The 13,669-nt window shown below is 42.5% G+C and overlaps 2 protein-coding genes across 2 annotated transcripts; both read right to left on the reverse strand.

The window, feature by feature from the left end:
* Positions 1–2,869: 2,869 nt before the first annotated feature.
* On the reverse strand, positions 2,870–4,608 carry LOC144712625 (uncharacterized). Its single transcript, XM_078586899.1, has 3 exons — positions 4,500–4,608; positions 3,601–3,770; positions 2,870–3,334 (listed from the first exon to the last, which is right to left on the reverse strand). The coding sequence occupies exons 1-3, from the start codon at positions 4,606–4,608 to the stop codon at positions 2,870–2,872; spliced, it is 744 nt and encodes a 247-aa protein (XP_078443025.1).
* Positions 4,609–5,753: 1,145 nt separating this feature from the next.
* On the reverse strand, positions 5,754–8,421 carry LOC144712626 (uncharacterized). The gene is made up of 9 exons (XM_078586900.1): positions 8,121–8,421; positions 7,942–8,066; positions 7,448–7,783; positions 7,106–7,351; positions 6,845–7,054; positions 6,417–6,571; positions 6,322–6,375; positions 6,134–6,270; positions 5,754–6,040 (listed from the first exon to the last, which is right to left on the reverse strand). The coding sequence occupies exons 1-9, from the start codon at positions 8,419–8,421 to the stop codon at positions 5,754–5,756; spliced, it is 1,851 nt and encodes a 616-aa protein (XP_078443026.1).
* Positions 8,422–13,669: the final 5,248 nt, after the last annotated feature.

The raw sequence follows: 13,669 nt of genomic DNA on the forward strand, positions 1-13,669 counted from the left end.
AGAAGAGAGAACATAGGGCTGTCCTCGTCCTAGGAGATAAAAAAATCAGTATCTCAAATTCCCTAAATCATAAATGTTAAGAATAAATCTGGCGATGATTGAAACAATTCTTTAAATCATAAATGTTGACAATAAATCAATGCCAGATTTTTAAAAACTTCAAAAATTAACAAAAAGAATAAACCAGTTTTAAATCATTGCATAAAATACATCTTGAATAATTCATTGATGAAAACTGTCGTCCTTTCTTGATTCGTGTCGCCATATGCTATCATATTGTCACGCGTGTTCGATGTGTGCTGAGAGCCACATGATCTTTCAGATGTTCAATTTGAAAAATCAGCCATCCAAATGTGATATTGATTGATCCATCAAAGGAAATTGGATCGCTCCTTCACTACACCCTTACAAAAGGCCGTCGAACATTTCCGCCATCAGCTGCAATCGTATTCAATAAAAAAATCATATCTTCAGCCACTCAGACCAACAATAGAGAACAAATGCTCAGAGATCAAAACTATACTGAATGAAATTTATCAAAAGTTGGAGAGATGGATTTACCTACCAGTGACCGGTAATCAAAAACAAAATCTCGTAGAAGTTCTTAATGTTGACCCAATCATCTGCCGGGACATCAACATCGACTCTGTAGAACCCTTTCACCTTAGTTTTAATCGGCGATGTTGTCTCTTCTACCGGCTGCCACCTTACGTCATTTAAAAAAAAAAGATGAACAGAGCTGAAATCAAACTCGAACCCATCAAATTAACACAATTAGTGATAGTGAAAATACCGATTGTGCCAATCATTTGATCCAAGGGAAGAATTGACTGATATCTAGAGAGCAAGACTGGCCAATGGTAACCAACGCTGATGCTGACGTCAAAAAGGGGGAAATAGCCCCATCTCCACGCTTTCTTCTTCCACATCTGCATAGCATCGTCTGCAGATCTGAGGAGACATAGAAAGGCTGGGAGAAAATTCTAGATCAGCGAGTCACCAATGAATTTAGCAGCAAGTGAGAAATTAGTAAGTTCTAACCTAGAGATTATAAAAACCGAGCTTAAAAAGACCAAATGGGCATCCATCGATTTTATCAAAAATCCGTCGTCTATCAACCAAATTAATCTCCATCAGAAATAAACACCCAGATTCAAAAGACGAACTGGCCTTTACCTATGAAACAAAAACTCGGCGTACAACCACCTAGTTTATCAAAATTCGTTCTTGTAAATCGAGCAAACTAATCCCCATCCGAAATTAAAAAAACCCGGCTTAAAAGGACAAAATGCCTTTTACCCATTGGACAAAATCTCGGTGGGCATCCGCCCAATTCATCAAAATTTGTTCTTTTGAATCAACCAAATCAATCTCCATCTGAAATTTTAGAAATCCATCTTAAAAAGACGAAATGCCGTTCACCCATGAGACAAAAAACTCAGTGTACACTCGCCCAATTCTTCAAAATTCATTATTGTCAATCAACCAAACTAATCTCCATATTAAATGAAAAAAATGCAGCTTAAAAGGACCAAATGGGCATGCAGCCATTTTGTCCAAATTTGGTCTTCTTAATCAACCGAATTAATCTCCATCTGAAATTATAACCCAGATTCATACAACGAACTAGTGTTTACCCATTAAACATAACATCGGTGTACATTTACCCATTTTAATTTACTATACTGAATGGAATTTATCAAAAGTCAGAGAGATGGATTTACCTACCAGTGGCCGGTATTCAAAAATAAAATCTCGTAGAAGTTTTTATTGTTGACCCAATCATCTGCCGGGACATCAACATCGACTCTGTAGAACCCTTTCACCTTAGTTTTAATCGGCGATGTCGTCTCTTCTACCGGCTGCCACCTTACGTCGTTCAAAAAAAAAAAGATGAACGGAGCTGAAATCAAACTCAAACCCATCAAATTAACACAATTGGTGATAGTGAAAATACCGATTGTGCCAATCATTTGATCCAAGGGAAGAATTGACTGATATCTAGAGAGCAAGACTGGCCAATGGTAACCAATGGTGACGTCAAAAAGGGGGAAATAGCCCCCTCTCTAAGAGTCTTCTTCTTTGACATCGACACAGTATTGTCTACAGATTAGAGGATACATGGAAAGGCAGCAGCCAATGCGTAAGATCTTTTTGTGAAGGAAGAAGCTAATGGAGATGGTACCTTGGTAGCGAAATATGAGATTTTAGAGAGGGGGAGAGAGATGAGGAGGCGGAAAACTTAAGAGAGGACTTTCTGGCCTTGTTGCGAATGAAGCCCTTGGTGCCGCATCCGATGGCAGAGAAGCTCAGATGGCATAAATCCTTCCGCAGGCTACCTCTCAGCCATAAGATCAGAAGTATTCCCACCATTTGCTGGCTCACCACGCAGAAGAGCTCCTTGGCCTAGGGATCTTTTGACCCGACGACGACAATGATGATGATGTCAACGATGATGTTGTCGTTGTTGTTGATGATGACGACGATGATGATGTTGATGACGATGATGGGTTTAGTGCAGCGGGGATGAGGAACGGCTGCCTGGAAGCTGAAATTAAAGGGATGTTTGATGATGAGAAGAGAGTGAGAGAGATTGAGGCTCTACCCGAGAACGTAGACGTTGCGTGAAGCTCTTTTTCTACCGCCTTCTACCTGACATCTCCTATTGGAAAACCTCTGTGTAAACAACGTTAATCACAGTCGGTCGGTTCGTGTCGCCATTGTAGAACATGATTCCTGCTGGACCAATCCACATCCTTGAGAGAGTGCCGTAGAGTTGGCCGTGAGTGAAAAGTGGGTTCGGTAGATATAACCCCACTATGTCGAGAGCCTAACCTTGGGATTTGTTAATCGTCATGGCAAACGCGAGTCAAACTGGAAACTGGAGGCACTTGAAGTGAAACTGAAGCGTTGATTGAGATGGGTATAGCGCGATCCATGGTAGGAGATGGACTTCGCCGTAGAAATTTCCTTGGCTGACGATTGTGGCTTGTAGCATTGTCTGGAAAAAGCCATCCATTCGAAGCCTGATCCCATTGCATAGACCTTGCACATTGTTCAAGTTTCGGAGAAGGATCATGATGCACCCGATCTTTAGTCGGAGCATATGGAGTGGCATTGTCACATCATCAGTGGTGTTCAAGAACTCGGTTGGGTAGAGGGATTCCTTGTGGACTTTTCCAGGAGGGATTGCGTTGAAGCTGAAGTACTCCATCTCTTCACCTGGGAAGACATCGAGCACCATGTCATTGACCTTGACCACATCACCATTCAGAGGCGTCAAAATCATCTTTGTGATCAATTGAGTTGTGCCATCTTCAAAGGTGCCATAAACCTGGCCAAGCAGATCCGGTAGAGAGGAGCGTGTTGAATCTCATCTGGAAGATGGACATCAGGGCCAACGTGTCCTTGTCCGACATCAAGTAAGAACTCTCTCCATGCTTGTTGGTCGTGTGAAATATGGACGTTGGTTTGTAGGCAAAACATAGAGCAATGGTGCCATACATCGCTTCGGTTGAGGGACGAAGTGACGATCATTGAGCGTGAGCCTTTGGGTATGAGTGGAAGCATTTGTTTGAAGTCGTCTCCCATCACAATGACCTTGCCGCCAAAAGGAACACTTTCCAAACTTGCATTGATGGTCTTCATCACATCTCGAATCGATTGATCAAGCATCTCGTAAACGTGGCAGTGAACAATTGGAGCTTCCTCCATGATTATCATGCTTGCTGAATAAATTTGACGGCTGATCTTGGAGTCAGGTGTGATTCCTACATGTTGAGATGTGAGTGATGGGAATCAGAATTTCGAATGTCGAGTGCAATATTCATCCTCCTTCCAGAAGAAGCGTCGTGATACCACTTGTCGCAATCGAGATGGCATTGTGGCGAGAGGCCTTGATCTATGCGAGAATAGCTGAGTAGAGAAACATCTTCCCAGACCCCCCAGGCTTGTCAACAAAGAAGACCTTTGATGGGGACCATCTCGTTGCCAGCACAAAAAGATGTCAACAACCTTGTTGGGCAGCTCGAGCCGACGCCCGTGACATGTCGTTCAAGTACTCCGCTTAACTACACATCAGCAAGCGTTTATATTTTATCGCTTATTTCAAATCTAATTTTTCTTTTCGAATGGTAGAGGGCCTATTTGTGTTTTGGGCCTGGTCCTTTTGGATGGTATTTTTCTCGTTGTCCTGAGAGGGCAGCTCGTGAAGAGATGGTTCCCTCCCGTTATGGCCGATTGGGCATGCCTTTGATCCTATATAAATGCTGGCATGCCCAAGTGGACCCTAAGGTAAAATTGAATCTGAATTTGAAAGTTTGAGTTTCTTCTAGTTCCTTCTTTCCTGTCATAGATACTATTGTAGTTAGATTGTGGGAAGATCATGGTCACCTTCTCCACGTTGAGATTCCATGGACGTCACCACCGCTCTGTTGTGTAGCTGCTTGATCGTCTTCTTTCCATCAAGAATCACCATTTCTTGATCGAGATCTACCTACGCCTTCTTGGAGCAATCTCGAAGCCGTGGGATTCACCATTGCCCTTGTCGCTCGCGTAGCTAACAGATCGTTGCCCTCCCTGGACGACGTCGATCTGCTGGCCCCCCATCGCCCTCTTTAATGTTCTTGGAACGTTACTGCACTGCCTCACGCACGTCGTGACTGGTCCGTGAGCCCACGCCTGGATCAGATGCTCACCGTGCGCCCTCATTCCGCCGTGCATGCCAGCGCCCGCCGCAAGCCAGCGATCTATCTACGCCTGCTAGGCCCGCGCGTGGCGTTCCACCACAAGCGCGCCTCCACTTGTGGCACACCGAGAAAGCCCCCCGAGCACGTGTCCGCCACGCTCCCGCCCTCTTCAGCACACCTGCCACATGCCCACCTCAGTCGTGTACACCTGCAAGTACCGCTCGCTAGCGCCGTACCGTGCCACGACCCCTACACAACCACCCTCTCACGCGCGCCTGCCGTGCACCCAATTTCTGTCGTGCGCGCCGCGCCCGCTACCATGAGCGCTTGCTGCGCACAAGCTCTGCCCATGCCCAGCACCCTGTCCTGCGCCACGCCTCGCCGGTGCCCTATTCTTTGATTGGATCTGACCTTACGGACGTGCTGCAACATCGACGAATACTGCCATCAGGTTCTATCGTGATTCCCCTACGTTTGCAGATCAATTATTTCTTTTAGTGGTGTTGACTTGCATTCCGTGCCTTCGAGAGTTAGGAATGCAAGTCAACACTAGTAGTTTACTGACGAGGATTGGAAGTCGACGGGTAAATGATTTTACCTCTCATCTTATCGCGTCTAATTGGTCCAAAGGGTCAGTGGGAAGTCGATTGTGACTCAATCGATCTTCCTCGATTTAATTGATCGCTTGACTTTAATGGTTCATCTCTCGATGCTTGTCATTTGGACTTAAAATCTGCATCATATCATTTTGCATAGTTCGTACGCGCCATCTTCCTGTGTTGTAATACGTGACATCGATCCACACTGATTACATATTACATCAACCTTGGCCTCCTTAGCACGTTATGTGGATTCGATGGCTTCGAATATTACGTCGTAGATCTGTCGATGTTCTTCGTTCAACATGCCTTGTAGATGTTCCACCATGAAGATCACATGCCTTGTAGATGGCCCGCATTTTCTATCTATCATTTGGAGTTCAACGCCTTGGGGTAACGCTGGGAACGCAGCGAGCGAAGATCCGTTGTGGTAGAGGATTGACTCGAGCGTGCTCAACACTTCTTGTCATATCGCTGCAGTCACTTGCGAAGCGTCGCTCGTGAAACAGATGTCCTCTGACATGGCGTCAAGGTACTTCTCGAGAAGCACGTCTAGTTGGGAGATGTCATAGTAGAGTAGCATCATCACGAAGAGCTCACAAACTTGACGAGGAGATGCAATGATTGACGCCAACCTGAAATCATTGTCGAACTCTTCGTCAAAGTGGAGTAGGCCACGTGCTTGAGCAGCTCTTTGATATGTGTCGTAGACAACACCATCAATGGTGCGCAAATCTTCGTAACACTTCGCTCCTAGAATGTGATGAAGCGTCAACCAAAGGTAGTATCACGTACTATTGTGAGTGCACATGAAGTGCACCCTTCTGATACACTTCAATCATTGACGTCGTGACCACCATCTAGTGGAATCGTTCCATGTGTAATAAGGCGGGAAGTCATAGTACAGCGTTCGCTTGGCAACTTCGTCTACCAGATGATCCCAATTGTACTGCATCCACTCTGTGAGGGGCGTGCATGCTGACCTGTCCATGATTTCACTGACCGGTTTGCCTTCAGCATACACCATGGATTACATATTCTCGTCACGAACTTGGAGGGCGTACACACTTGGATACATCTTCTGCATGCTGAATTCACATATCCGCCAAAAAGACTCAGATGTAGATACGTATTGGGCACCACAATACTATTGGGGTTCATTGCATGACGAAGGTTTTGAGCTGCACCAGCGATGGCACTGTCTCTTGGAGCATCCATTGAAGATACTTTGGCTTGAATGCAGTCGTGGCCATTGTAGACACACTTGTACAGGTACTTTCCTGACTAGATGGAATAGCAGATTTCCACGTTGATGTGGCAGTTGAACACCTTGCACAAATACTTGTTGTAAGGACCAACCCCATGCTTGTCAATGAGATGCAAACCCTTTTGGACAACGCGACCATTATTTCGGCGTTGGTAGAGAGGGTACCTATCATTGTTGACTTGGGTTGAGCTGATGAAATCCTTGGGGAACTTCTTGGAGCAATTATCATCCTTCATACATGTGCATATTGGATTTTTAGAACCGCAAGGGCCATGAATCATGTGTGTCACCATGCAACCAAGCAACTCCTTGTCGTTGGGATATGGTAACTCGGCACACACAATCTTGTCGATGTCTTTAGGAGTCTTTGGCTTGTACAGATCATCCAATATGCAGAGCATGTGTGTGTGTCGGAGACCATGCTTCTGAAACTCGATAGCATACACACAACCTTTAACTTTGCCAAATATTTCCTTGTCGATGATCAAATGGAGAAGCTCCTTCAGTTTCAACCAAAAAATGCGACAACAGAGGTCGAATCAATCATGCGCCTTCTGGCCAGGTAGCAGAGCGTCCATCATTTCGGGCCATTTTGGGTTGCAAGTCATCGTGATGAATAAATCTGGCCTCCCCATCTTTTGTACGATGGCCATGGCATTCTGGTACAGCCCTTGCATGTAGCGCATGCTACCAGTGATCATCCTCTCTACGGGTGAGGCAACATCGTCGATGGCAAGTTGATCAATCAACCCTAAGTAGAGGCTTGCACACAACATAACCTGGTTGCAGTGAACCCACTGCAAGCAAGACTCTTCAACATTGGCGAAAGCATCCACAACATATTCTTAAAATAGTCGGCCAAAAAGATGAAGCACTCTTGATGAGTTTCGAACCATGAAGTGGTAGGCATAAAACTGGTTCATTGTCACCTTGCCTCTTTCCTTTACTTGCAGGCTCCACCCCAGACTGCCGTACAGAAAGAGCAGCACGAAGTGGAGCGGATCATAATTCACGTAGAGCTGATTCACGATCCGTAGGCCTCCACCATGCTTTCGAAGAACAATGTTGCGCCTTCCATCTCCTTCGTTTCCGTCTCCAGGTATAACAACAACAACTTCTGAGCATGTCGGTTGATCATAACCGCGATCGGGGACATAAGGCTCCCCGACTCGTAGCTTGAACTCTTGGGTGGATACGAAGTGAAGTGCTTCTTCGTTGTTTGCTTGAAACTAGCGAACAAAAAGTTTGGCCACACTCAGGCAGTCGTGGAACAAATGGATTGGTCAAGGATGTTGTGATGCAGATTGGGGAAGATTGAGCTTCGTCATTCGATCTGGTAGTCCATATCGTAGATGTAGATTTGAGCAAAGCAGGGAGCTTGACCAACAAGGGGCAGCAAAGCAGTTGAGATCTGATGATAGACGCAGCCTTGGATGTCATACGTGTACATGCCGTCATGGTTGTCTGCAAGGGAACCGTTGAAATTTGCACCATTGGACATGAAACTGAAAGCTGAATTGTAGGCTCAAAGAAAATTGTGATAGTGCTTCACCTCCTCCATCGTACCCTCCAACAGAGCAAGAAGTAGTGCTGGTGCGTTGGGAAATGCCGACAACGTGACCTCGCCATCCTTGCAGCATAAATGGAACACTGGGTTTCGCTGACTAGAGGTAGGTTTGCGTTCTTGTATCCACATCTTCGATTGGCACGAAGAGCATGTTGCAGTCATGCCCTCGAGAGAATGTGGTTGAACATTTGCCACATTGCAGGTAGCTGCAAGAAGTGTCCTCACATTGGCTGACCCTGTTGATCGATGGTACGCAATTCGCTCGGCCCGACGGTTCCCCTCAATTGCGGGAGCAATCATCGTCCAGAAGGGTACATGTATTCCTATTATTAGTAGTTGAGATTAGTAGTATAGATAAATGTATAAAATGAAATATCCAAAATAATACGGGGTATATAATATTTCATTACTCATACAATAGAAGGGCATATAAAAAATATTTAATATTTTTTACGTCCATTTTCTATATATTATTCAGGAAAACTTAAATATACCTTCCCGTCGTAGTCTCTCTTATTTAATACCTCAAGATTGATATAATAATGCATGCCAACCCTTGAATTTGGTTGTGAAAGGAACAATGAAGACTATATTAGAAGAGAGAAATCTACGAAAGATTGATAAACTAAACGTAAAATGTCAACACACATCAAGCCGTGGAATATCAGAAATTGGAGAACTTCAATCTGGGAGCCAACGACGTCAAACCTTGGAATATTCAAAATCGAAGACCTTCAATCTGAGGGGAAAAGGGGTCGTCACAAAGAGAATGTTGTGACATTCGTAATTTTGCGACAATGTCTAACATTTGTAACAATTTCAATCTAAACGTCAGACGTTGTCACATATTTCTCCCCAGATTTTCAAACACTGTCACATATGATCAGCCGTAAGATGTGTGATCGATAATGGATTTTAATAATTGATAATCGATAATCGATAATGCTAAAAATTCGTCGTGGTATAACACCATATTTCAAAATTATGGATTTTCAAAAACATCAAATTGGCAAATTTAAAGTCCCACAAAAGTAGTTTGTGCGTAAACTTTGTGATTTGGGTAAATAAATCTGCACGCACAAAGAAGGAAATACTGTTCAAAGACGTTCTTCTGTAACTTCCGTCCAGGAATAGCTCGGCATGGTAATCAATGCGACTAATCTCTTTAAGGATTTCATCACGCTCAATCAAATAGTGCAAAATTATCTACAAGAAACATAATATTTCTCACATTTAATGGAGTAGATATGATCTACATAACAACACGTAGACAAACAAAATATCCAGGATTGACCCAAAAAGGTATCCAACAACGTCATTGTCAAAATAATAAGAAATCAATAAAATATATTGCGTTTTAACTGGGATTCACACTATTGGGGGCGCAAAGAGAAATGAAGAGTTCCAAAAGCCCGTGAATCTTATTAGGGCGTTGATGACTGCTGGCGAGGCGACTGACGCAATACCCGGAAGAGATAGAAAATATTCCTAAAAAATATGAACTAAAATTTCAGAAAACACCGCAGACTTTGCTAAAGTGCGCGCGATCCCTCTTTATTTTACTTCTATAGAGTATCACATACTCTCGGAGATATCGCCCTGCAATTGATAGACGGAGTTTGCCTTCCAACAATTAGTAAGAGGGATTTTATTCGTTGAAGTTAGAGAAGGAAAGGTTGTGTAGCTCTTCTAAATTAAATTTATAACCAAATAATGGATTTTCGAAAACATCAAATTGGAAAAAATAAAGTCCTTCGAAAATGTAACCAAAAAATGAATTTTCCAAAACATCAAATTGGCAAAAATAAAGTCCAAAACACCAAATCGCCCAACAATTGAAGTCTACATTCTTGAGCCCTTTGAATTTATTTATTTCTATTTATTGCATAGCCATATTTGCTTGTTTTTTGAAGCTTTCGAATTTACCATTGCCCAAATGCCTATTTGTTTTTTTTTCTACAACATCACCATTGTTCTGTAAGTAATATCTGATTTAATTCAGATCTGGTGGTTTCACTTGGCGGAATTAAGGGCAATAGAAGGAAAATAATTAGGGCTCCTCAATTAGAATCTGAAATCTACGGTCAAAATTTAATTTTCTGTCAAAATGTAGGGATCTCGATCAGATGTGGACTCTTGAATCAGAATTTGAGACTGTCTATTCGATCGAATTTGAACTTCGCGGTCAAAATGTATGGATATGAACTCATTCGAGATGATCAGATGTGGACTCTCGATCGGGAGTCTGAGATCTAAATTTGAAAGTAAATAACTTCCGATCGATTTGATGAAAAGATTCTGATCGATGGAGAACTTCGATGTCCATCGATCAGAAATTTTATCGATCTCTTCATCTTTCTTTATCACTTAGATCTAAATTATAGAGCAAATAGCTTCTAGATAAAAATTCAGGGCTTCTCGATCAAAATTTAGGATCTCAGATTGAGATTAGCAGAAATAGGACATATGATAGCCGATCATGGAGCGGAAGAACAGAATTAATTACCTTTTGCTCGAAGCAACCATTGGAGGAAAATCTGCTGCGCTTGTTTTCAAGCTCTAAGATTTAAGCTATTTGCAAACTCTCCATGATCCATTTGTTGGTCGTCGGCTGCTGTCGCTTTTTCGACGACGTGCCATATTCCGTTAATGTTAGAGCGAGTGAGTGACGAAACTCCTGACTCCCACTCTCTTGTGCAGGACGTAGTCACCTGGCCTGAGCGTATGTTGCTGCTTCTCTCTCTCTCTCTCTTATCTCTCACTCTCTTTTCAGCCAATTAGAGTCCAGAAAGGTACACCAATTCCTATTATTAGTAGTAGAGATTGGTAGTAGATATGAACCTTCAAATCTGTAAGTATATGTGCAATATCTACATCCTATGATAGTAAGAACGTAGTTTTTCAACCCCATGTTGGCACATAACATAGTCATACTAGGCTTTACATAAGAATGAGATTGGCTTTAACTAAATTGTTCCCTCGGTTGTGGATGGGTGTTACTGTCCAATCATTAAGCATGGGGACATGTGGCATCATTGCATGCCCATAACTAGTCACCTGAATACACTATTGTTGATCCTATAAGGGCACGAGATGGTGGACCATCCAATTTACTGAGCCCCGATCCGTTGTCAGTCACATCGCAAAGCCCGAGCCGATGTGAAGAATCTATTATTAGGTTTGAGAAGCACCATCGTCGTCTCACTTCGTGTCAAGTGTCTTTATGTAAATTTTCTTTCAGTTCGTTGTCTTTGGATTGTCGGGAGGCCCCTCCTGCGTGAATACTGGCCTCCTGTTCGTTTTTTTTATTTTTATTTTAGTGCTATCTTTAGGGTGAGGAAATCCAGGTTGGACTTTTTCTCCCCCTAAAGAGCCCTTTTAAGGGGAATCCCAATAGGCTTTCCCCTTAAAAGGGGGACCAATTGGGCCACCCCACAATTTCCACTTCCCTTCTATAAGAGGGGGAGAAGTGGACGTGGGATGCAGGCTTGTTGTCTTGTTGAAAATCCAGAACTGTGTTATTAGCAGTAATTTTTATTTGTTCTTTGGAGGAGTGGAAGTTGTTCATCGGCTTTGTTAGATTAGCATTTTGGAAAAAAATCGAGTTGCTTGTTGTTCTTTTCCCTTTCTGTGGTGGGATCCATCTATCTCTTTTTATCAGATTCAGAACTGTGCGTGGCGTCAAAGTGGAGATTTCCCTGATCACTTTGATTGAATGACCAAGGATTGCATCGACCGTACGGACCGATCTGCTGCCAACAGCGCCAAGCGCCAGGTTTGTCTGCTCCCCTTTTCTTTTACAGTACTAATTACCTTTTTCTGTGCTGATCTATGGCAGCTCCGCTATGTAGTGAGAATCTGAACGTGACATTTAGGTCAGCCACTGACTACTGTGTTAGTTAATTTTTGTTGACAGTACTTGAACAGTTCGAACTCGACAACGGTGTGGACGTTCACGAACGCTGACGTTCCCTACCTCGTAGGTCTCGAGTTGAACACCCGGATTATTGGGAGCTTGGTCATGTCAAAGCCCGTCACGTGTCGTATTATTGATCTGTATCTCGCATCATCCGACGATTGACTTTGCTTCTCGTTATTATTTTCTTAAATCATTTTAATATTCCACGTCATTAGCATTGCATTTAGTGATTGACCTACGTGACGTAACATGAATTGTCCACTCCTGACTGTCGTGTTACATCACGAGGGTAAGCCAACCACGTATATAATGCAATGGAGGCTTCTTTTTCAACTAATGGTATGTGTAATGTTCCCACTTCTTTTAAAGAGGTGGCAAGACGCCTTGCTGGTGTAGGGAGCAGATGGGATTGTACATTTATGGTTCCTTACTGACATGTAAAATACCACCAAGGAGTGTGCTCGAAGACATCCTGTCGACTCCACATGGCACTTACCCTGGTATGTTGGGTTCAGCGCATTAACACTCTATCAACATGCCTACAAATTAGGAGACTCATGGGAACCATTTTAAGGACAACCCCTGTGTACTCTTCATCGTCAGGACCACCAAGAAGATGAAGGAAATGTCTATATCCAAGAGTGACAAGGGGAGGTAGCAAACGTCAAATTTGTATCTAAGAATAATAGTGGCAAAAAGGTCGCATGTTTCTAATATGGCAAAAATGTTCAGTAGAAGAGAAACTGTAGATATCTCAAAACCTGAAAACATGCACACCATTATCACGATTAGTTACTAGAGGTGCTTATCACTTTTGCAAATATTTGTAGTTAGATATCTCAAAAGAAGCATGTATATTCCACATCATGAGGATTAGGTACTAGATGTACTTATCATATCTGTGAACATCTGTAAGTGTTTGCAAATAAGAGAAAGTTGAACCAGGGCAGGATAGAGCTAATACTTGGAATTGACACAAAAGTTGTTACTATTACTTTAGGGATATTATACGACAAGATTCCCGCACGAGATTTTGTACCAGCTATTCCTTGGTCGTGATGAATAAGATTAAAATAAAAATGGCATTCCAATGAAATTTTTAGACTTGGGCATGTTCAAAATACAAGATTAATAAAGTTGCGGAAAGATGCATCGGATTTTGAATCATATGGGACTTGTGAATCTTGGATTTTTGGGTTCTATAATAGTGGAGAATATACCAAGGGAAACCGTAACGAATAGATTGTGATGTATGCAGTCTAATATTTGTTTAAAAAGAAAATCATTTTCGTGCTTAATCACTTTCAATGCTTTTTCTATATTGACATGGGAATGATTGATAAAGTTCAGGTCCAATAATTTTAAGAAATAAAGCATATTGAACAATAGAATGGTGAAAAAATCTCAAAAGAGCATGACACCTCGATCAAAACAAGAAGTATAATACCTCGATATAAAGTTTACACAGTTCATGAAGGACAATAATATCCTAACTTAACTGACACCTCTGTTGACACCACATAAGTATTGAGAGATGAATAAGGACAATACACCTTGTTGGATATGCAGCAATCAATAAGGATCTTATCAAAATTACCAGTTTTTTTTAGGAACATGTGCTTGAAATAT

Source organism: Wolffia australiana, chromosome 15 (genome assembly GCF_029677425.1).
Source record: "Wolffia australiana isolate 7733 chromosome 15, ASM2967742v1".
Taxonomy (NCBI): Eukaryota; Viridiplantae; Streptophyta; class Magnoliopsida; order Alismatales; family Araceae; genus Wolffia; species Wolffia australiana.